The 25,552-nt window shown below is 39.5% G+C and overlaps 1 protein-coding gene across 3 annotated transcripts; it reads left to right on the forward strand.

Moving 5' to 3' along the window:
• The first annotated feature begins 1,259 nt into the window (after positions 1-1,259).
• LOC134659310 (mothers against decapentaplegic homolog 3) lies at positions 1,260-24,849 on the forward strand. 3 transcript variants are annotated; one of them, XM_063514963.1, is made up of 12 exons: positions 1,260-1,596; positions 6,103-6,196; positions 6,895-7,000; positions 8,137-8,227; positions 10,103-10,210; positions 11,620-11,699; positions 13,660-13,840; positions 15,838-15,935; positions 17,866-17,973; positions 21,413-21,557; positions 23,493-23,616; positions 24,728-24,849. In XM_063514963.1, exons 1-11 carry the CDS (start codon positions 1,394-1,396, stop codon positions 23,614-23,616), a joined length of 1,338 nt encoding a protein of 445 aa, XP_063371033.1. In that variant the 5' UTR covers positions 1,260-1,393; the 3' UTR covers positions 24,728-24,849. The 3 variants fall into 3 exon arrangements, 1 of the variants encoding a protein (XP_063371033.1); XR_010097796.1 differs by lacking the exons at positions 21,413-21,557; positions 23,493-23,616; positions 24,728-24,849 and having other exon boundaries at positions 13,660-14,241; positions 17,866-17,908; XR_010097797.1 differs by lacking the exons at positions 21,413-21,557; positions 23,493-23,616; positions 24,728-24,849 and having other exon boundaries at positions 1,261-1,596; positions 13,660-14,108; positions 17,866-17,974.
• Positions 24,850-25,552: the final 703 nt, after the last annotated feature.

Consider the following 25,552-nt stretch of genomic DNA (forward strand, 5'->3'; position numbering starts at 1 on the left):
GGGTGCAAAATTATCTTGGTTTGACTCTAAAAGTAAGATAAGATTAAATCTATCCTACATAATAATCTGGAACCTAGATAATAACTAAAACTACCTATATGCTGAATAATTTAGCCTCAATAAAGCAATTTCAGCACGATAGAATAGGTAAGTACCTAACAAATCAAATCAAAATTAGTGATATTATACATAACACAGAATATATTACATGGCTTCAGATATAAATTATACGTGTTCCTTCTAGTCTGTTCGGAAAGAGAAGAGTCATGGAATGTATTAAAGTAACACAGACTCTATTTTAAAGTAAATTGTCATTTATTTCAGGCGATGAGCCCATCTTTTGGGTGCTAGTACTAGTGTAAAGATCGGTTTTCCTAGGATAGCGGTGCCGTCATATAGCAGCCGTCTCCATACTAAATAATACGGCTAAATATGGATGTCGTAGTATTTGTATGGAGACGGCCGCTATATGACGGCACCGCTATCGGAGGAAACCAAAGCTTAAGACAAAGATAGTATGATTCTCTCTGTCTATGTTTGAAATGAGACAGTCCTTTGACGGCTTTGACAAACTATGCTCATAAAAGTGAAAATATTACCTAAGGTTTGTTAGTTAGTTTTTCTAAGGACTGTCTCATTTCAAACATAGACAGAGAGGAGAGAATCATACAATCGTTGTCTTACACTAGTTCTAGCACCCAAATCACACTAGTACGGTTTAAATGTTGACCTATACTTAATTGTATTATTTTGGACACCTTTTATTGTTTCGCGATAATTGTATATATGTAATTGCCTATTTTTTTAAACATGCCATACGACTAAATAAATAAGCACCCAAAAGAAAAGGATGAGTATAGTTTTCCTGGTTCTTACTGACTGACAAATTGGTTTGACCAACTATATTTCTATTGTGGTTTTATGTGGTTATAATGCATCCCTAAAAGCTATTGAGAACCGAATTGAGACTGGCTGGTGTGTCTATGGATGTCTTTTTAAAAATAAACATGTAAAGGAGGGATAGATGATATGAAATTATTAATTTATTTATTTGTATTTGACTTTTGTTCACGCTAATATAATTTTGTAACTGCTTTTTAATAATCATCATCATTTGTGTAACGTAAACAAATAATCCTGTTATTTCTAAAGTTGTTTCAAACTAGAACACGTATGTAAAACGTCTTAAAATATATTATTCGTGCGAAAGGGATGGCTAAACTTTGTTGATTGACAACTGTTCTGTCACTACTGTCATTTTTTTTTCATTCATTTCTCAACATGGCCGTCAGTGCTATATCTAAATACGGATTGTAAGATTCGTGTGTGAGTTTAGGAGTGTTTCATTGATTATAATATAATTTTAATGACTTAATTGATAAAGTGTTGCGGCATGTTTCCTCTAACGCCGCCAGTTGTGAAGCGACTGTTAGGGTGGAAAAAGGGCCCCGAAGGGTCGTCTGTTGCTGAAGATAAGTGGTCTGAGAAGGCTGTCAAGAGCTTAGTAAAGAAATTGAAGAAAAGTGGAGCCCTAGAGGAATTGGAAAAGGCAATTTCCAGCCAAAATAGTCATACTAAATGTGTAACAATACCCAGGTAAGACCAATATTGATTTGTTTTTTTTTTGTGATAACAATCATGTGACGTTTCCGGTCGCTAAATAGATTTACAGTCCTTTCCAGGCAATGTCTTTGTTCTCTTATTATGTTGATATTTGGATAGTTAGAGCAGCTTAAACCTTCAATTTAAATATAAGGCAGTTGTAATACTTAGTAAAATTTCTCAAAATATTAAGTAATCTTATTTTAGTATTTATTTATATTGTTGTAAACAAATATTTGACGACCACTAAAAGCGTGTAACGGAACGTTAAACGTTAGTTCATTTCACTGCGGCTGGGTTGGTCATGCAACCCGGCTAAATCGGAAAACGTGCAAAGCGCATTGACCTCTGCGTTGTCAACGACCACCGCATCTTGGTTACATAACCACAGACAGGACGCAAAATCCAAAAAGGTCAAATTGCCGTCAAAACAAATCGAAGGAAAACGCAATCCTTGGCAATATGGCGGATGCATGGTTTTGACCTCGCGAATGTTTTATTGCCGTTTAACGTAATAAAACAAAGTATTTCACGTGATCAGTGTGTAACAACGTTAGTGCGGAAACCGGTGATATATAATATTGTCCTTGAACGTGTTAATAAGTAGAATTGTGGGAGGATATTAGTGTTTTTAATTTACAGTTTTGGATATTTCCTAGCCGTTTCCGTATTTTCGTAAGTTAAATACGTATTGTTACTTAACATTATCTTCTTTTCCAATCCAATCAGAATCTGATTAGATTAGCTTTCACTTGTATTGATTGAATACTGATTTAATGTACCGACATTCTGCAAAATATACGTAAATATAAGTTGGTATACAGATCAGGGATGTTGCGAACATCCGCATCCGCATCCGCAACCGCGGAACTTCCGCATTATTTTCAACATCCGCATCTGCATCCGCATCCGCATAAAATCGATGCGGAGCTTATGCGGATGCGGATGTCAAACAAGTCGGTACAGGAACGTCTTAGCGGCGGCGTAAGTGCTAGGTAATTTCGTCATTACCTATAACGAAATCGTCTAGACCCAGAAAAATCGGCCAAGTTACTGTTTATTAAATATAACGCACCTATATTCTTGCTCAAATACTAAACGTTTCGTTTTTTTTTAACAAAAAATACTAAAAATGTAATTTTTGACGTTTTCAAAGTACCTAATCTTGACATCCGCATCCGCATCCGCATCCGCGGATGTAAGCCTTTAAATATCCGCATCCGCGGATGTCAAAAAATCTGCATCCGCAACATCCCTGATACAGATCACGATTCAAATACCTAATTCAGATATAAATTGTGATTTCAATGTACATATTTAATTCTTACGGTTATCTCGCTATTGCATTCACAACAATAAAACATAACAAACATGCTTAACAATAATATGTTTCACTTCCTCATCACTTCCTGATCTTTATTTTATATTAACAGGTACTTTATCATTACTATTTTACAGTAATAATTTATCATTCCTGAAACATATTGTAGGATTTTTTGCAGAGTATAATGAAACTAAACATTAATGTGAACAATAATTTCAAAGCATCAATTATAAATTAGTATTTAGGAATCTTAAAAGTTTGTAATAGGTTACTCAAGATTTGTGGTAAAAATATCCACATGTTTAGTAAAGTGCAAAGTGCCACTTATATAAGATGTGACTGCACTCCAGGTCACGCTGGGGTCAAAGGACCTGGGGTAAAGGTTAAAGACTGAAGTGAAAGAACTGAACCTAGGAATTTTAGTAATGGTGATGAATCTTTTGTATTGCTACAAATAGAACGCTGAAACATTATGGGTAAGATAAAAATGAACTTTTGATTTTTTTTTGTAATGTGAACTAAGACATTTTTCATTTTGGTTTTGAAGTTGCATAAAAACAAAGCAATTGGTGGAGGGATTTTGTTATTAAGATATTTTAGAAAATACATACAAAATTACGTCCAATTATAGGAGATACCGACTTGAAAACAAAATGATTTAAGTAGTCTTACTTAAATGTGTAATATTTGTTTGTATTGCTTATATTGTCTATTTCAGGTTAATATTACTTGACCCTAAATAATATTAACGGTTTATTTTATAAAAAAGACTAGTTTTTGCCTGCGACTTCGTCTGCATGGAGCAGAGTTGGGCAAAAATTAACTTGAATAAGAATAAGAATAAAAACAGAAATTTTATTCATATTCAAATCGATTTGAATTAAAATAATTCTTGCACTAGTTATTTTAGAATAAAATTAAGTTGAATAAATCTGTGACTTTTATTTTAAATGCGGAATAAAAAACGGAATAATTATTCTAGAAGTGGGACTAATCTAAATAAGGTTTTATTCAATTAAAATGTTATTTAGAATTAAGTTAATTTCTGTAGGTCAGTCGGTTATACTTTGTAAGTTGATTTTCACCCTTCTATTTAAAAGTCGGATTGATTTGATATTGTTACTTTAGTTTAGGTACAGTACCCATTAAAGAATTCTGCTATACACTGTCTATCTAGTTCTATCATCCGATCAGGGTGCTTAGCCAACATGCCAAACGTTAACGCTCCGTAGAGTTGCGTATAGTCTCTCTCTATCCCTCTTACATATTAGTGCGATAGAGAGACAGAGATAGCGTTGTCGTAGCGCAAACAATTGGCATGTTGGCTACGCACCCAAGGTGCCTAGCCAAGATGACAATTTTTGTTTTTAATTTAATAACCAAATCATTAGGTACAATGTAGCTGTTCTGGGAGCCTAGCCAACATACCAATCGTTTACGCTACTACATCGAAACGGTATCTGTCTCTCTATCGTACTAATATGTAAGAGTTATAGAGACAGAAAGTGCTTCGTCGTCGGAGCGCAAACGATTGGCATATTGGCTAAGCCCCTGAACAGCTAAATTGTAGCCAAAGATTTGGTTATTGAATTAAAAACAAAAATTGGCATATTGGCTAGGCATCTTGGGTGCGTAACCAATATACCAATCGTTTGCGCTACGAAACGAAACGCTATCTCTGTCACCCTATCGCACTAATACGTAAGAGTGATAGAGACAGAAAGCGCTTCGTTGTCGGAGCGCAAGCGATTGGCATTTTAGCGAGGCCCCTAGAACAGCAAAATTGACCTAATGATTTGGTTATTAAATTAAAAAAAAATTGGCATCTTGGCTAGGCACCTTGGGTGCGTAGCCAACATGCCAATCGTTTGGGCTACGACAACGAAACGCTATCTCTGTCACGCTATCGCACTAATATGTAAGAGTGATAGAGATAGAAAGCGCTTCGTTGCTGGAGCGCAAGCGATTGGCATGTTGGCTAGGCCCCCAGAACAGTTAATTTTACCTAATAATTTGGTTATTTCACATTGGCATGTTGGCTAGGCACCTTGAGTGCGTAGCCAACATGCCAATGGTCTGCGCTATGACAACGAAACGCTATCTCTGTCTCTCTATCGCACTAATATGTAAGAGTGATAGACACAGAAACCGCTTCGTTGTCGGAGCGCAAGCGATTGGCATCTTGGCTAGGCCCCTAGACCAGCTAAATTGAACCTAATGATTTGGTTATTAAATTAGAAATAATGCGGTTACTGAAACTATGCGACGGTCAATTTGTAAGATTTTATTCCATAAAATAGGTATAAATTAGACAAGAGACTAAGTACTATATTACATCTACCTAACTATACGTAATTAGTACCTATACGGTACCCAGACTTCATTTTTAAACGTGGAATATTATTTCGAATAAAAATCATGATTATATTTATTTGATTAAGAATAAGTTATTCTCATTAAATTTTTTCTCATACGAATTATTTCCGATCAAAATTATTTGAATATTTTTGACGGGAATAAAATCGAGATGATTTTATTCCTACGATGTCTTATTCAAATAATGATTTTATTCTTGAATGCCCAACACTGGCATGGAGTTAGTAATTTGGGCAGCTTCTTTTTACAAAATCTGCTTTTTATCGATTTTCCATAAAAATTTCCACCCCCCTTTTCACCCCCTTAAATGGTGATTTCTGGAATAAAAACTACCCTATATCCTTCCCCGGGATTCAAACTATCTCCATACCAAATTACAACTAAATCGGTTCAGCGGTTTAATTAAACGTGAAGAGGTAACAGACAGACACACTTTCGCATTTATAATATTAGTATGGATTATTTGAAAAAGTAGTGTTTTTTTTAGTTTCCGACCACCTACATCCGTTCAGTCGTTTTTGAGTTTATTGCCAACATACAGACAGACAGATGCAGCAGGGGACTTTGTTTTATAAGGTGTGTAGTTATAAGTCTAGGTGACCTTTTACTCAGTAGTAAGGCTCATTTAGATAGCGCGCGAACTCGCATACGATTTTAGTTACACTGCGGACCATTTAGGTGACATCAATTCAGCCGACCGATTAAATGACGCAATGTAATGAAACTGGCATGCGAGTTCTCGCACCGTCTAAATGAGCCCGTACCCTTTACATTCAAGCAATTTTTTTCTTTGTTTCCAGAGTGAAGCCAAATGACAATATAATAAACGGCCAGAACCGCAAGGGCTTGCCGCATGTTGTCTACTGTCGGCTGTGGCGGTGGCCGCAGCTCCAGGTTAGTGTTGCCAGAACATCTATAATTTTACTATAAAACCAACCAAAATTGTTCAACCTAATCAGTTTTAAACAAAACCATTTTACAAGCTTTTACTTAACTTGCATTGTATGTACCTATGTAACTAACAAGATGGAAAGGACCATTTTACCGGCCAAGAGGAAAGTTGGTAAACCTGTCAAGTGTTGGACCGACGACCTAGTAGAGGTTGCAGGAAATGACTGGATGTACAATGCCAAACACAGATATCTATGGAAGAAATGGGAGGAGGCCTTTACCCAAATGGGATCCAAAGTATCATAACCCCAAGAAAAGACAAAAATCAACCAAAACAACAATAGTATAAAAAAAACATATTTTAACCGAATCTAAAAGCAAAATTGTAAACTAAATAATTTAAAGAGTATGGAAAAAGAGAGGCTAGGTATATTAATGCAACTAATGTATGATAGTACGGGTCATATCTTGCAAGTTAGATTTGACCCACTTCCCGGTTTCTGATGAAAATTTGCATACGTGTGTATGTCGGGTGACAATGCAATATTATGGTACCAGGGAGCTGATATGATGATAAAGACATGTTTGGGGTTTTTAGAATTGTCTCGGCGAGTATTAGTTGTCTGTGGTAAGAAAAGTACAGTCAGCGATAAAAGCTTGCAGCAAAAATGAAATTTTTGCCAAAAACGTATTTCTTTCAGAGCCAGCATGAACTAAAGCCCGTGGACCACTGTGAGTTCGCGTACCAGCTGAAGAAAGACGAAGTGTGCATCAACCCTTACCACTACCATAAGATCGACTCGCCTGGTAAGTGTGCATCAACCCTTACCACTACCATAAGATCGACTCGCCTGGTAAGTCAAGCTTTTTACCCGAATACGGCCAAGTCAAGGATAAAAAACGCTCACGCCCCGCACGGCAAAACGGAACACTTCGACGGAATATTAAAATATATTTTTTTTTACATCCAAATAGGAATAAAATAATTGTAACATTCGATTCCTTACATTTCGTTTAAAACAATATTGTATAGCAACAATATACATAAACGCAATATTTCACCGACAAAATCGCAATTTCCTTGTTTTCCATACATCGAAACGGCTTATAATAACGTTACATGGTGACGTCACGATATATTGCCATTTTGTTAGAAGCGTTTCGTCAGTAAAGTGCGGGTGCCAGACTTTGACCATCATTTGTGACTTTTGTATTGCTTTAAGACAGCGGTCGGCAACCTTTTAGCAGCCAAGGGCCACATAGTAGGTAACGAAGTTGAGGCGGGCCGCACTTTGTTAATATTTATGACTTTATCAGACATTGTCGTTTGTCAATATTACATACAAAATAGCCAGGGAGGATCGCGGGCCGCAAGTGACACGTTCACGGGCCGGATGTTGCCGACCGCTGCTTTAAGACAATGGTTCCCATACAGACATTTGCTCCTCAAAACTAACCTGATCGAGTGATACCATTCATAATGTCCAGACATAGGAATCCGTGGGGCAAATTTTCTTTACAGGTAGGGACTTCCTATATCGATAAACTCAATTATCGATGCTCGTTCTATATACTAGTGATCACTCAATGGCTTGCTTGTAAAAATATGTTTTTATTAAAAGTGTAAAAATCAAATAAAATAATAATTCGCTTTGATTGATAATCAATCAATAAAGAGGTAATATTGACTATTTCATAGTGCAATAAGTATTACGCCCTACCTTTATATAACCTAGCGATTATTTAAAACATGCTATATGTGAATTTCATATTGTCTTCAAAACAATAGTTACAAAAACACACAATGTTGGGGGCGATCACTAGTATATAGAACGAGCATCTATAATTGAGTTTATCGATATAGGAACTCCCTACCTGCCAAGAAAATTTGCCCCACGGATTCCTAAGTCTGATAATGTGAAATACCGTATTGTGTGTGGCAGCCCTGCCGCCCATCCTCGTGCCGCGGTGCGAGGGCGAGGCGCGCGCGCCGCCGCCGCCGCCCTACTCGCACTACCTCCGCGAGCCCGAGCCGTGAGTACACACACACACACACACACACAAATGTATTATAACTCCACATATCTATCTATCTCTTATTAAGCCCTTTTGTTCTGAGTTAGAGTATGTCTCTAAGCTCAGTGTGCCGCTTGGCAAAGGCAGGGGGGTGTCACTCCGCAGTTTAGGTACATTTGGCCGGCGCGCCCATCGGACAGGCGTATAGCAGTGGGCTGCCGCTCGACGCGCACGATAGTCGTGTCACGTGGCGCTCGCGCAAAATTGAAAATACACAATGGCTTCGAAACTTACTTCCGTGAGAATCAGACATACTTACTATCTCCGGATAAAAAATGTATGTTTACATAATCAACGTTTGTAATTCCTACATATTTATCTTAAAAATAATAAATCAGTGGGTATAAAAGTCTATTTTTTTATTCGGTAGACTAAAATGACAGTTCATAGTAAGAAATGACATTTTATGTTCATACTATGAACTGTCATTTCAGTCTACCGAATAAAAAAATAGACTTTAGGTATAAAAACTTGTCAAGTGATAACCCCGTGCCGACACTCACAGCTCGGTCATAAAACTGCGGCGCGCAAAGGAGATTCACGGTTCATGCACGGTTATAAGTTTCAATTTTGCTTGCAGGCGGCGATATAGGTGTAATTTTATGCCTAAATCTGACTTTTGTGAAGGAGTGAATTTTCTGTACGGTAGTACTATTAGTTATTCTGTGGCAAAGGCCTCATCTAGCTCTTTCCATTGGGGTCTGTCGTGGGCCACTCTTCTCCATTTCGGGCCCGCTGCGTGATTGAATTCATCCTCCCATCTTGTACGAGGTTTCTTCTGACTCCGTGTGCAACCTCTTGGGTACCAAATTACCAATCTGTTACGATCTTACTCCATTTTTCCTGCTTGTCTCTCAACATGTGGCCAGTCCATCTCCACTTCTGCTGGTCTATTTTAGTGAGTATGTCGGTCACTTTTGTTTTTTGTCTCAGGTCTTCATTTCTCATTTTGTAACACCACATAGGCACAGAATAAATAATAGTACTAAGTACAGAAGACTCACTCTCTAACAAAACGCGTCTGTTACGATCAGCACAGATATGGCCGCTAGGTGGCGACAGCGCCACGCGCGGCTTATGGCTTTCCCTAAAATTGGGGCCGAACGGATGTACTTTTAGCTACCTGTAGCAAAGCGACGAAATCGCGGAGTGAGACACGCCTGACATAGGTTATATATAGGTGGTCCATAATAGGGATGATGACACATGTTGAATTTTATAACAAAATCTAGTAAAATATATAGTAAATGAGCAATTTATCACAATATTGTGGATATTAAAACAAATATATGGATATAATACAAAAATACAACACCTGAAAGTTTCCAAATTTAAGTTTTTTTTTACTTTCAAAAACGAAATAAGTAAGGATACCATTCGATTCCTCACATTTTATCCAAAAAAAGATTGTATAGCAACTATATATAAACGCAATATTTCACCGACAAAAACGCAATTTTCTTGTTTTGTCCAGAGGACAAGATGGGCTCTCAGAGACCTTGATGTCACGTTCATTTATCGTTTTGTTAAGGGCGTTTCGCGAGTGAAGTGCGACTGTCGGCCTTTGACTACAATTTCTGACTTGTGTTACTTTAATGCAATGGGTCCCATATAGACATTTGATCCTAAAAACAAACCCGATCGATTGATACCATAAATGAAAATTAGTCATGTAGCCTATCATGTCACAGTAAAGTGAAGTTGCTTTTCTGCCTGTTTTTTTTTGTGATTTTGATGTTCTTCAAACTGCTTTACTTGCGAAATACCGCGCTCTTTATTTAAATACTATATCTTATGTCTATTACATTAAGGTCTAATTTAATTTGTTGACAGGGATATGCAAACGGGTGGTGTCGTAGGTGTCGGCGCGCTGACACATAGCGCCATGTATCTCGAGGCCACCCTGGGGCAGCAGGTGCCCTCGAACACCACAGTGCACGTGTGAGTCACTCTGTCATCTAAGAAAACCAGGGGGCCCCAATGATATTATATAACCATAGATAGGTTATACTCATACTTGAGGAGCACAAAAAATACTTCCATATTTATTTCTGTGCCTACGAAGAAATCTGTTATTTTTGATTAACTTTCTCATTCCATCCATTTTTGTCACACTCGTTGTTAAACATAAGCTCGTCTCTTTCTCTTTCGGTGTGCGGGAGCTCGTTAGCACGTGCACATATATCGCAAGTCCAGCCGCGACTAAAGGCAACTTGTCCGATTTGTCACAAGTTACGCGCTTCAATTTTTGAACGCCTATAACCTATCTTGAGTTATAAATCATTGGGGGGCCCAGCCAACATGACAATCGTTCGCAGAGAAACGAATCGAAACGTTATCTGCCTCTAATATCTGTACCGCACTATATGGAAGAGTGATAGAGACGATATAATTAATTTGCGATGCAACAGCGTATGTCAATAACCATTTCTTTTATATAACGGGGAGCACATAAATTAAATATACTCAATGGACGGCACTACTAAGGGGCTTTCCATAAATTACGTCATCTATTTTTGACGATTTTTGGCTCCCCCCCCTATAATCATCCAAAAATCATGCTTTAAATGACCCCGTTTCCGCCTACGTCTTGCTACCATCATCCGATGTCCAGCCCCCCCCCCCCCTAATTTGAAATGACGTAATTTATGAATAGCCCCTAACTAGCTGCGCGATTTTTCGAACTACCCGCACTTGGTCTTGCTTATCAACTTGAACGTTTTGCACACTATAAATGTCATTGCATACTATGGATGTCACTCGGTAGGCTTTTTCTTTTCTTTTCTATAATGACTTTTACTCCTCGCTAAATTTAGCAAGGTGGATTCTGCCAATGTCGAGATGTAGACTTTTGACTTGTGCGACTAGAATGTTCGGTTAAGATGAAACAGGAGCTGAGATTTAAATATTTTAGGTAAATATACCCGTCTCGCTAACGGAACCGGCTCCTAAAACTGTGCGATAAGGACAAGGCGAAAAATCCTGCATAAAAATCTCAAAAATCGAGGTTTCGTACTCGACTCCTCCAAAACTTAACCAATCGTAACCAAATTTGGAAATCTACATGATTATGAAATTATCTGTGTCGGACCGTTTTGCTTGAAGTTTTTGAAGGGCTTAAAAAACAAAAATATCAAAAAAAGCAAAACGGTCCGACACAGATATTGACAATATTAATCTGTGTTGAAAAAAACATTGCTCTAGCTTCAAAACCCACGGAGGAAACATTCGAGTACGTTTGTATGGAGAAATGACCACTTCTGTTGCCTCTTAAGTTTTGAGATTTTTAAGATTTTAGGACTCTGTAGGCTTGTCGCTGAAAGTTTTGGAATGACATTTGTGTTTGACAGGAGCGCGGCGACCGTGGAGACTCCGCCCCCAGGCTACATGAGCGAGGACAACGACCCCATGGACCACAACGACAACATGAGTGAGTTTGTTGACAATTTGCACACTTTATACATTCCCTTACACAAAAGTTCACATATATTACCAAAGATCATCAACTGATTAATAATCAGTTGATGAATTTAGACCGCGGACTTTTGTCGCAATGACGTCACAATAGGTTAGTTTGGGGAGTAAATGGAACGGTGTTAATTAATACGGCTGTGTTCATTAAAATTTAATAATCAGGCATTCACGATATAAATTACATATAAGTCAATACAAATAAATCCAAGGAACCTTTATAAATCCTGCTTTGATAACAAACTTTTCAAATATGCACCAATAACATCCCATCGAGGTGGATAGAAGCTTTCCTTTTTGAAGTGGATATGTTCTGATAGAAGACGTAGCCTAACCGCGAGTCATTTAAAAAAACTCTTGATCTGTTACGGAGAGTCAGTTAACGAAAGAACAACGTCGATATCGATGTATCAACAATCAATTGACAATTAACTTATAGGTAATTTATACCGTGGATGCCTGATTTTTTAATTTAATTAACAAAGGCGTATTAATTAACACCGCTCCATTAACTCCCCAGACTACCCTATTGTGACGTCATTGCGACAAAAGTCCGCGGTCTACGTGATTAAGTTAGCAGCCGTTTATGAATAACGCCATAAATTAATTGAATTTGAAGTTTAATCAATTATTGTCCCAAAACTAAAAATAGGCGGGCCCACAAAGAACGGGCCACGTCGCGAGGAAATTGCTCATTCTTTGTAGACCCGCCTAATGACTGCGACCTAAAGGGCTAGAGATAAATTATGAGGGTCTCTATTGTTTCCCAAATAGGTTTAAGCCATAATGTATTGTTTGCCCGCATTTTCGTTAGTCATAATTGATTTGGTTCAGAAACGAGTCACTTTTCAGGATTGCCATAAAACAAACCTAACCTTACCTATCTATAGGATAACCTAACGAAAATCCTGAAATGTTAACGGTTTCAGTTTTATGACTAATGCTAATATGACAAACAATACATTATGACTTAAAACATTATGGGAAACAACGGGACCCCAAATTATGATTAGCTATTTTCTTAGGCTAAGGTCTCCTATAAACGCCGTCGGCCGCTTACAGCGTCTGCGTCATAATACTTTAGAGATGTATTGGTGTGGTCTCTTTCACACGTCGACGTTGGCGTCTTTTTTGGTCAGGAACGTTGACGCTAACGTCAGACGCCGCGTATAACATAAAATAGGAGACCAAGGCCTTAGGGCCACCCCACATCTAGCGTCTTTCGAGCGTCGGCGTCTCGTCGGCGTCTACAACTCTATGGCACTGCTCGACGCAACGTCGACGCGACGTCGACGCAACGTCGACGCGACGTCGACGCAACTGCGCAGCGACGTCATTTTCCATAGCGCTGACCGACGCCGACGCTCGAAAGACGCCAGATGTGGGGTGGCCCTTACCACAAAATAGATACAGTACAGAAGTCAATCACATGTATGTACTTCACTTTTCATACCTACGCTCGGCGGTCGCTCTAGGGTTGTCAACTATGATTTATGCACAAAAAACTATCGTGGTAAACACTCGTATCTAGTAGTGGCCGGGGCGGGGTGCTTACCTACCTACCTAACTGTTCTGTTTAACGTTAAAACAAACCATCGAAATACAAGCAGACACCTACTTACCTCTCTGAAACCACTGGTAGTTTAAAAAACGACAATTCACCGTTTATTGTTGAATTTAAACAACCGTCCATTGAACAGTTATAATAACATCTTTTTTGTTTCTCCATTATTGCACAAAAAAGTTCACAGGCGCGTGTCTCAAGCGGATGGCACTCGCGCTCGTACTGGTCCCAACCGGTCCGAGATATCATGTCTGTGAGCAGTGTCTATGTGTGCGTTGCTCGAGCGCACTTTGTATGTAGATTGATTTCTGTACTGTATCTGTTTTGTGCCCCTTACTGTTTTATTTTGTGTCAGACTTGGCGCCCCTGACGCCGCCCCCCGGCGGTCCCGAGGCCGCGCCCGTGCTCTACCACGAGCCCGCCTTCTGGTGCAGCATCAGCTACTACGAGTTGAACACCCGCGTCGGCGAGACCTTCCACGCCAGCCAACCCTCCATCACCGTGGACGGGTTCACCGACCCCAGCAACAGCGAGAGGTACCCCCCCCCACCAGCCCGCCTGGTGCAGCACCAGCTACCACGAGCTGAACACCCGCGTGGGCGAGACCTTCCACGCCAGCCAACCCTCCATCACCGTGGACGGGTTCACGGACCCCAGCAACAGCGAGAGGTACCCCCCCACCCCACCAGCCCGCCGGTGCAGCACCAGCTACCACGAGTTGAACACCCGCGTCGGCGAGACCTTCCACGCCAGCCAACCCTCCATCACCGTGGACGGGTTCACCGACCCCAGCAACAGCGAGAGGTACCCCCCCCCACCAGCCCGCCTGGTGCAGCACCAGCTACCACGAGCTGAACACCCGCGTGGGCGAGACCTTCCACGCCAGCCAACCCTCCATCACCGTGGACGGGTTCACCGACCCCAGCAACAGCGAGAGGTACCCCCACTGACAATCCAACCTCTAGACTGAGCTTAGGCCAATTCTTTCATGAAACCGATGCTGCCAAAAATACGGGGGTGCGGGGGGACGAGGTGAGCGAATCCCGTGCCGTGATTGGTCCGTTCAAAAACACGGACCAATCACGGCACGGGATTGACTCGAAGATGGAGTAACGCTACCGTATGTGTGGCAGAGGGGGTAGCGCGACTATGCTATGTCTAGCGGTTTGATTGTCTGTGGGTACCCCCCACCACCAGCCCGCCTGGTGCAGCACCAGCTACCACGAGCTGAACACCCGCCTTAACTTATTATTTAATAGCGACCCGCCCCGGCTTCGCACGGGTTAACAAATAGGGATGTTGACATGAATCGCCAATATATAACATGTTATGTTTTTACCATAGCAGGGAATATTAGAACGCGGAAAATCATATTTTGCAAGTGTAAATATGCGTAATAAATTAATTAAAAATAATCAAAAGTATTTAAAATAATGCCCAGTATCACGTGACTGCAAACGCCAATCGGAGCGCGTGACGTAATCACAGTGGAATCACCAAAGACAAGTTATAAAACCTGCCTAAGTGTCTACAGATTATCGTACCGAAACGCGATCTTGGTGCGGCGCACGAATCGATAGTGTGTAAGGGGGTGCGTTAAGGACGCAGCTATAAGTTAGAGCGAGAAAGAAGGTCGCTGTCCGATGCGGTAGTGTGTTAAGGCTTTAAAAAAAATTGTCAGTTGCCATATAAAGAATTTAAAAAAATGACTGACAGCAGTTTGTTTAAAACGCCGTTACGTCATTAAGGTCACGTGACAGTTTGGAGCGTTTAGGCGCGAAATATAAACACGAAACTTATTATACATGTTTTTTTATTCAAAATTAATGAATATATTTTTTTCTGTAATTATTACGTGTCTATCTACAAAATGAAACCAGTTGTAAAAAATTGTCAACATCCCTATTATACATAAACCTTCCTCTTGAATCACTATCTATTAAAAAAACCGCATCAAAATCCTTTGCGTAGTTTTATAGATCTAAGCATACATAGAGACAGACAGACAGCGGGAAGGGACTTTGTTTTCTACTATGTAGTCTGACGGAGGGGTCTGTCTCTGAGACCACGGGGACACTGGCGTTCTCGAAACGTAGGAGGCAATTTAAAAGTTAATCATTCGCGATTAAGTCTGGTTTTCGTGAATAATAATAGGGAGTATTACTGCAATTTTTTGCCGCCAGAGTGCAGCACTAGCGACGTAAGTACATATACCATAGAGTAACTTTTACACACTGTATCTTAACAGTTTTTTGACAAGTTTTCACAGATAATAAAATATGACATTTACATCAAGGCGGTTTGTTTACTAAGAGCTATCTGCCTCTTTAACGCTCCAACATGCAAGAGTGATATAGTTCATAACAAAATTAGATTGTGACTTATTGTGGAAGTGGCGCCACTTTCGCAGACTTTCGCATAATATTCCCTATTGCTAAAAGATATAAAAGGGTCTCAATGTACATGTTGTCGAATTAAGGGACCATGGTTACTCAAAATGTTGTAACTCGAATAAAACACGCTTTCCCCCCAGGTTCTGCCTAGGGCTCCTGTCCAACGTTAACCGCAATGAAGTGGTGGAGCAGACGCGGCGGCACATTGGCAAGGGCGTGCGCCTATATTACATTGGCGGTGAGTAAATGTAAAGTCTCACTTGTTTTAACTCTTTTTGTAATCAAGTTTTACTGTCACCAGTGGCACAGGATAAGCAATAGTATTATCATACAGAACGGCCACGCACCGCCCCGCCCCGACTCGCATTACCTCGCGACATGAATCTGACGGACTTCTGGCGTGCTCTCAGTAAAGCGACTTACCCACACATACACAATGACGCGTGTACAGACGCGCCGTGATGTATGGCGTGTCCGCCCTGTGCCAGTCACTCTTTAAAACCGGGTTTCAAAGTTGTTTTCTTCACCAAACACGCTTTTTGATCGTAGTTAGTGTTATAGTTCGTTTTTTTTAGCATTAGAAAGAACTTGAAAGAAGGTAAGCGATTTTAACATGTCTTTTAATTGAAAAACACTTTTTAAAAATCAATAACTATTACTTATGAAAGCAGAAGACTATAAAAGATCGTATTCGATTCATAATTGTTATATATTTACCGTAACTTAATTTTAAAATGTGTTTTTCAATTAAAAGACACATCAAGATTGTTTACCAAATTTCTAATGCTAAAAAAAACGAAGTATAGTAGAATGTGGTATCCAAACTTTTAACAACAGCACTACCAAATAAATTATGTAGCCCCAGTAAATTTACTGCCATCTTTTGACAAAAGATTAAAACTGTTAGAACGCCATTTGGCTTTGACCCTTATTCTTTCACTGATATGTGTTAATTTGTTAAATATTGAAATTAACGCCATCTACCCGAGAGTAGGCCAAAGGAATGGTGCAATCTTTTCGAGCGATGGCGCCATAACCTTTGGCCTACACTCGGCCATGTTTTCCGGCCAATCATTGTCTATGGAAATACAGTTTTAAAAAGTATAATATATGACAGGCCACCTCTTTGTTTCATAGTTGTCTATTGCAAAACTTATCTAGTGATCTATGTATCTTTATTTGCCTCGACCTTGTTTTCTTAGTCTCCGGAGCTGTATTTAAACACGATGTATGTTAATGTATTAGAACAAATTAAATTCTTTTCAGAAAAACTCTGATCACCTGATCACCTGAGATGATCCAGTTAGAAGGTCGAACCATACTGTTCTACCTTAGAGGTGGCCAGGGGGCGCCATAAGCCTTCAGTATGAATTGCATATACTTGGAAAAATTCAACCTATGCCGCTGTGGCCCGGTGGCCGAGTGGCACAGGCACCTGCCGCGATAGCAGAGGACGCTGGTTCGATTCCAGCCTGGGGCACTGGAGGCCTTGGTCACTTTTTCTTAGTATATGACATTTATTCATAGTTGGGCAGAATTCCGTTAATCCGTTAATCGTTAATTAACGAAGTTAAGTTTTCGAGTAACGGATTAACTTTTAAGTTAACTTTAAAAACCTGTAACGGACTTGTTAACTTCCGTTAACTTTCCTTAAGTCCGTTAATCGTTAATACCTAAGTACCTACTCACACCAAGGCCGCGCGCTGCCGCGCCGCGCCGATCACGTTCCGACTACTTTGGGTTAGGTTTGTATGCAGTGCAACTTTACATAGCGCGAATCGTACTACTGACTAAGAGTCTGATATTGCTTACCCCGTGCGCCGTATTAATTTTGTTATTACGAGAGTATGACAGAGTCGATCGCGGCAACCTGAGCAGTTGCCATATAAGATACACGGGTGCGAGCGAGACAAATATAAAAACTTACTATTCGAGACCGAGCGGTCACACGACACGACGATATGATTATTTCTACTAGTTTGATTTCCTATTGCGTATATTTACGATTTCGAGTTAACGGTTAACTTTAACTTCCGTTAAAACTTTGAAAAGTAACGTTTTAACGTTTAACGAAGTTAACTTTTTATTTAACGGATTAACGAAGTTAACTTTTTTATTAACGGTTCCCAGCTCATTTATTTAAAGTTTACGATGTATGTTGTCCTCAGGCGAGGTGTTCGCCGAGTGCCTCAGCGACTCGTCCATCTTCGTGCAGAGCCCCAACTGCAACCAGCGCTACGGCTGGCATCCCGCAACCGTCTGCAAGATACCCCCGGGTAAATATACTTTTCTCAAACATGCAATGAAATGTCGTCGCTCCGGGCGTTATATCAGGCTTCGAAGTATCACGTTTAGGGCGGAGCAACTCCAGAGAACTGTAAAGGAATTTCATACGAAATTGAAGGCCTAGGCCGGGAAGTAATGTTTTTTTAAATTATAATGTAAACATGGGGTCTGTGTCCATGAACAGGCTAAACAGCCGAATTATATTTTTATTTTTTTTATTTTTAGTGAATGAATGGTTATCGGACCAAAATATCCGTGTTAACGCCTGTTATACACGAACGTACTGATATTAAGAATACGAATCTGTATGATTCAATGTGTTGATGAATAAATTTAAAATTTTGTCTATACGTAAGTCACCAGAGACCATAGACAATATTTAAAATCCTCTGCATTTATTTTATTTATAGAAATTGAGATTCTTAATATCAGATGTATATTTTTATTCAGTTTTAACTATTATGCAATAATGTAATATGAAAGAAAAATTATAAACTAAAATTAAAAACTATATAAAGCTACAACTAAAACATAAACTAAAATTATAAATAAAAAAGTGGCTCCAGCTCTGTGCCTTTGGGCAGGGTGCCAATATCAGATTGTGTATAATGGCCCTAATAAGGTCTATTCGAACACTACACACGCGAAATACGGACGACTTCCGTAAAAAAAAAACAATTATGGCGGGATTGGAAGGAAAATTAAAAAACTTTTGTTGTGAAGTTGGATTTTTATTATAAAGATTATAAATTTGTTTTTTTGAGTGGCGTATTTTTTTTTATTTCATTGCATGTTTGAGAAAAGCACTATACATGCCTAGCCGTGAAAAGGTCTTGCCGGCTTCGTATCACTATCCGGCCTCCCTACGGTCGGCCGGCTATACCTACTCACCCGGCAAGCCCTTCTTTCCCGGCGTCTGCAGTAATGTACTAATTCTCATATTTGTAAAGTCCCCAGTAAATCCCTCGGGATATAGTACATTATTGCAGAGGCCGGGAAAGGGCAATTCGTGGATGAGTTTCGATTTTGTCGGACGATGCGAAGCGGAGTCCGACAAAGAAGACGAATCCACGAATTGCTATTCCTGCCGAGGCATATATAGTGCTTTTCTCCAAACATGCGAGGAAATAAGGTAAAATAATAATTATTTAAGCATCAAGCATGACTCAAATCGAACCTTCACATCAAAAATGTCAAAAACAATTTCCCTCTAAAATTAATTTTTAAAAGTTAAGGGCACAAAGTTATTCTGCCATTCAGTACCATTCAATATTCGTTCATTCAATATAATTGTGCAATATAGTTGGTCAAACCAATTTGTCAGTCAGTAAAAACCAGGAAAACTATACCTATCCTTTTCTTTTGGGTACTAGTACTAGTGTAAGACAAAGATAGTATGATTCTCTCTGTCTATGTTTGAAATGAGAAAGTCCTTTGACAAACTATATAAACTTTATGTACACGGATGAGATCCTTAAAAAAATATAAAAATAATCTTTGATTTTATTAAGCAGTATTCGCACGATCATACACGAGCACAACGGTCTTGTTAGAACGAGACAAGTATGGTCGTTTATCTTACTATCTCACTCTATCATATAGCTTGAAATGATAGCTGATCGGGTCGTGTAGACGCGGCTCGCGGCTTTAATAATTGGCTGTTTGCGTTTTTTATTTTTAAAAAGTAAAAAACACTACAGTAATAAGTTATTACTGTAGTGTTTTTTTCATTCCCGTCCGCTAGAACAGGACAGCGATAGTTTGATTTTTTTAAATTAGAATTTGACAATAACGTAGAGCTTTCTGTACTATTTTTGCTACAATAAGGTGAACATTTCCGAGCATATTGGAGAAAATTATATTTACAGGAGCACAAGAAAACACAGCCGTTGGGAATCTTCATATGTTGCAAGAATGACTTATTTCTACCTGCGCTGTCATACGTTTCTTAAAGTGTAATTACCTACCTACATTACAATATTGATACACTAGCGGCCCGCCCCGACTTCGCACGGGTTAACAAATTATACATAAACCTTCCTCTTGAATCACTCTATCTATCACTCTATCAAAATCCGTTGCGTAGTTTTAAAGATCTAAGCATACAGTGAAACTAGTGACATCTGGTGTCAAAGTAGCGGTACTGATAGTTCCACTACTTGGCGTTAGATGTCGACTACGAAATAACTCGCGATTTGGTAAGAAAAGTGATGTATGAAATTACCATTCTTACTTTACTTATATTAGGGTTCCGTAGCCAAATGGCAAAAAACGGAACCCTTATAGATTCGTCATGTCTGTCCGTCTGTCCGTCTGTCTGTCTGTCCGTATGTCACAGCCACTTTTCTCCGAAACTATAAGAACTATACTGTTGAAACTTGGTAAGTAGATGTATTCTGTGAACCGCATTAAGATTTTCACACAAAAATAGAAAAAAAATAATAAATTTTTGGGGTTCCCCATACTTTGAACTGAAACTCAAAAAATTTTTTTTCATCAAACCCATACGTGTGGGGTATCTATGGATAGGTCTTCAAAAATGATATTGAGGTTTCTAATATCATTTTTAGGGTTCCGTAGCCAAATGGCAAAAAACGGAACCCTTATAGATTCGTCATGTCTGTCTGTCTGTCTGTCCGTCTGTCCGTCTGTCTGTCCGTCCGTATGTCACAGCCACTTTTCTCCGAAACTATAAGAACTATACTGTTGAAACTTGGTAAGTAGATGTATTCTGTGAACCGCATTAAGATTTTCACACAAAAATAGAAAAAAAACAATAAATTTTTGGGGTTCCCCATACTTCGAACTGAAACTCAAAAATTTTTTTTTCATCAAACCCATACGTGTGGGGTATCTATGGATAGGTCTTTAAAAATGATATTGAGGTTTCTAATATCATTTTTTTCTAAACTGAATAGTTTGCGCGAGAGACACTTCCAAAGTGGTAAAATGTGTTTCCCCCCCCTGTAACTTCTAAAATAAGAGAATGATAAAACTAAAAAAAATATATGATGTACATTACCATGTAAACTTCCACCGAAAATTGGTTTGAACGAGATCTAGTAAGTAGTTTTTTTTTATACGTCTTAAATCGCCTAAATACGGAACCCTTCATGGGCGAGTCCGACTCGCACTTGGCCGCTTTTTTCTAAACTGAATAGTTTGCGCGAGAGACACTTCCAAAGTGGAGAAATGTGTGTCCCCCCCCCTGTAACTTCTAAAATAAGAGAATGATAAAACTAAAAAAAATATATGATGTACAATTACCATGTAAACTTCCACCGAAAATTGGTTTGAACGAGATCTAGTAAGTAGTTTTTTTTTATACGTCATAAATCGCCTAAATACGGAACCCTTTATGGGCGAGTCCGACTCGCACTTGGCCGCTTTTTCTCTATGGATCTAACATAGTATTAATGTTTGTCTCAGGCTGCAATCTGAAGATCTTTAACAACCAGGAGTTCGCGGCGCTGCTATCGGCGTCTGTGCCGCAGGGGTTCGAGGCGGTGTTCCAGCTCACGCGCATGTGTACCATACGCATGAGCTTCGTCAAGGGCTGGGGCGCAGAGTACAGGTACCGCGCACACACATTTCCAAAAAATTAATTTAGTTTATAGTTTGGTTTGTTAAAAACTTTTACGACTGGAAGTTTTTAAGTTTTCTGCACAAAATGTACACGTGGCTTGCTGTGTCATAGCACAAATATGGCCGTTCTGTACCATGCTGTGGGACGTGGCCGTGACGTGTGGCCAGCTGACAGCTCCCAACGCCAAGTGACAGCTGTCAGGGCTGTTGTAGATACGGCAATTGCCGCAATGTTTGCAGTGTATAAATAGTTTAGTTTAATTTTTATGTAATAGTTTAGTTTAATTTTTATGTTTTAGGTATAGTTATATGTTTTTAATTAGTTAATTAAAGCATAGCCGCCTCGTCGTCGAAAAGCGTACGCCTGGGTCACAACGGAAGAACAGCGCCGGCTTGCCAGCTACATGCTGAGTTGTGACCCTTTTATGGCATTTTGCTCTATAGGTTATATATACATTGTATATTTGTCAACAAGTTTTTGTCATCTGTGTTTGTCATAAATAAATGTATTTTCTTTCTTTCTTTCTTTTCAATAGGGCTCATCCATTCATTTCGTCACAGGATTGGGGGGGGGGGGGGGTCACGTCATTTTAACTACGACGACTTAAGGTGGGTCCACACGTCACAGACTTTAGTCTGCGCAGCGCGTCTGTACAGACTTAAGTCGGTGCAAATGGGACGTGTGGACGTGAAGTTTCAAGTCTGTAACGACATCTGTGCATTTTTGTATCTGGCATCAAAAAGTCGGCGCAGACATGCGTGTTTGCGCCGACTACTGCACTGTGTGGACGCATGTTCAGACTTGTTTGGGTCAACTTACGACAACTTTGGTTAATTAATTCACAGTTTGCTTTGTTTTTATTATAAAAATTAACGATTTAAGAAAATATTCGAGAGAATTCTTAGTTGAATTTATAGATCTATATAAGTCCCTTCCAGCTGTATGGAAAATTAAGTCCAAAGAGTATAGTAATTCAGTAATTTATTGCTTTCATAGGTACATTACATGGTGGTACAACAAAACAAGATCAGCTATGAGCCCTGCAAGGGCACTGCAATTTACATTCTTAATTAGCTTAATAACTAACTAAACTAATAAAATATAAATAATTAATAATACAATTTAAATAATAATAAAACATTAATAGTGTGCTTTTACCGACTTACATGAAATCTTTATTTTTATCTTTATTACTAATATGTAATTATTGGGCATTAAAATTAAAATTATGGATATGAAGACGTCCGCACACCACGAGGTTTAAAGAACAACTAACATGTCTGTATCGTGTGGACGATGTGAGTCGCACATACTTTTGTCCGTGCAACAGTCTGCGCAGCGCAAGTCTGCACCGTCTGGACCCAGCTTAACAGATGTCGAGGAGCAGTGCCGGGTATCCTGTCACCTCAGCGTATTATTTGGGCTACTGTCTCTTCTTCCTCCACGCGACCCTGCAGAGGGTCATTTGCAACTTGCAACACATAGGGTACATAAATACAGTCAATCGAAGTGTCTAATTGCGTACAGTATAATAGGGATGATGACACGTGGCGAATTTCATAACAAAATCTAGTAAAATAGATAGCAAGTGAGCAGTTTATCACAATAATGTGGATATTAAAATAATATATGGAAATAGCACGAAAATAAAGGACGTCAAGGTTTTAAAACTTGAGTTTTTTTTACTTCCATAAAGTGAATAAGTAAGGATACCATTCGATTCCTTACATTATATCCAAAAAAAGATTGTATAGCAACTATATACATAAACGCAATATTTCACCGACAAAAATGCAAATTTCTTGTTTTGTCCATACTTCAATATGGGCAATCCTGATCAATTGACACCTTGAAAATTTGTCATCTAGCCTATTTCCTGATAATATTTCGTATGTGTATTAACTGGATCTATTCGTTTGACAGACGGCAGACGGTGACATCGACGCCATGTTGGATCGAGCTGCACCTGAACGGGCCGCTGCAGTGGCTGGACCGCGTGCTCACACAGATGGGCTCCCCGCGCCTCCCCTGCTCATCCATGTCCTAGGTAACACACTAGCCTAGGTCACACAGGGCATGCTGGATCACCTGAACGGCCGCAGTGGCTGGACCGCGTGCTCACACAGATGGGCTCCCCGCGCCTCCCCTGCTCGTCCATGTCCTAGGTAACACACTAGCCTAGGTCACACAGGGCATGCTGGATCACCTGAACGGCTGCAGTGGCTGGACGCGTGCTCACACAGATGGGCTCCCCGCGCCTCCCCTGCTCGTCCATGTCCTAGGTAACACACTAGCCTAGGTCACACAGGGCATGCTGGATCACCTGAACGGCCGCAGTGGCTGGACACTTTAATCGATAATCCGTTGGACCTTCAAGATGATTCTAACGACATTTTACTACGTGGTTCATTGCCGAGTTATTAACCGGTTTAGGTCGTCAAAACCGGCGAGTTATACCGGTTTTGACGACTGGTCTGCCTGTGAAGCCGCGGTCCTGGGTTCGAATCTCGGTAAGGGCATATATTCGTGTGATGAGCACAGATATGTGTTCCTGAATCTTGGGTGTTGTCTATGTATTTATGTGTTTGTATATTATATATATCGTTGTCTGAGTACCCACAACACTAGCCTTCTTGAGCTTACTGTGGGACTTAGTCAATCAGTGTCAAAATGTCCTATTATATTTATTTATTTATTCGTACGCTGTGAAGCGCTGGTGGCCTAGCGGTAAGAGCGTGCGACTTGCAATCCGGAGGTCGCGGGTTCGAACCCCGGCTCGTACCAATGAGTTTTTCGGAACTTATGTACGAAATATCATTTGATATTTACCAGTCGCTTTTCGGTGAAGGAAAACATCGTGAGGAAACCGGACTAATCCCAATACGGGCCTAGTTTACCCTCTGGGTTGGAAGGTCAGATGGCAGTCGCTTTCGTAAAACTAGTGCCCACGCCAATTGGCGTCAATTACTGGGATTAGTTGCCAAGCGGACCCCAGGCTCCCATGAGCCGTGGCAAAATGCCGGGACAACGCGAGGAAGATGATTCGTACGCTGTGAAGTGGATAAGCCTAAAATTGGTACAGTTTTTACCTTTTGCCCTGTATCGTTATGTATTTTTGTTTCGTACTGTATTCAATGACCTGATGATTTTTGTTGCAGAGTCTCACACTACATAGGAAGCACCGAAATAAATAAACCTAAGCGTAGCTCAAACCCAATTCAAATACCTCTGTCATGAGTCTTAGTAACTAAAAGTAAGGACATTGCTACACTTTTATATAGCTCTGTGCTATATTAGAATACAGACTATAGTTCGTTTTTTTTAGCATTAGAAAGAACTTGAAAGAAGGTAAGCGATTTTGACATGTCTTTTAATTGAAAAACACTTTTTAAAAATCAATAACTATTACTTATGAAAGCAGAAGACTATAAAAGATAGTATTAGATTCATAATTGTTACATATTTACCGTAACTTATTTTTAAAATGTGTTTTTCAATTAAAAGACACATCAAGATTGTTTACCAAATTTCTAATGCTAAAAAAAACGAAGTATAGGACTACAAATAAATCCTAAAAGCAAGTATTCTATGGAAATCACAATAATAATACCGTGTCCGAACGGGATGGTCTTATGGAACGTTGACTAGAAGAGAAAACGCTACTATCTTTTGTCCTTGTCATGTAAAGTCCCAAGTGCCACGCCAAAACAGTGGACGTTTTGTTCCCACCAGGGTTGGAATGGATAATTATCAGTGATAGTTATCTTGATAATTATCGTGATTTTTATGCCTGATAATTATTGATATAATAATAACAAATACAAATACAAAATTATTTATTTGTCCAACATAGGTAATAGGGTGTTACAGTTCAGTCAGTTTCACTATGTGGCGCCTTACGGCATACAAATTTTGAGAGCATGCATGCCAAAATATAATGGGTATTTACATAAATTATTTACAAGTCCTTATCATCTAAAAAA

Source organism: Cydia amplana, chromosome 24 (assembly GCF_948474715.1).
Source record: "Cydia amplana chromosome 24, ilCydAmpl1.1, whole genome shotgun sequence".
Taxonomy (NCBI): Eukaryota; Metazoa; Arthropoda; class Insecta; order Lepidoptera; family Tortricidae; genus Cydia; species Cydia amplana.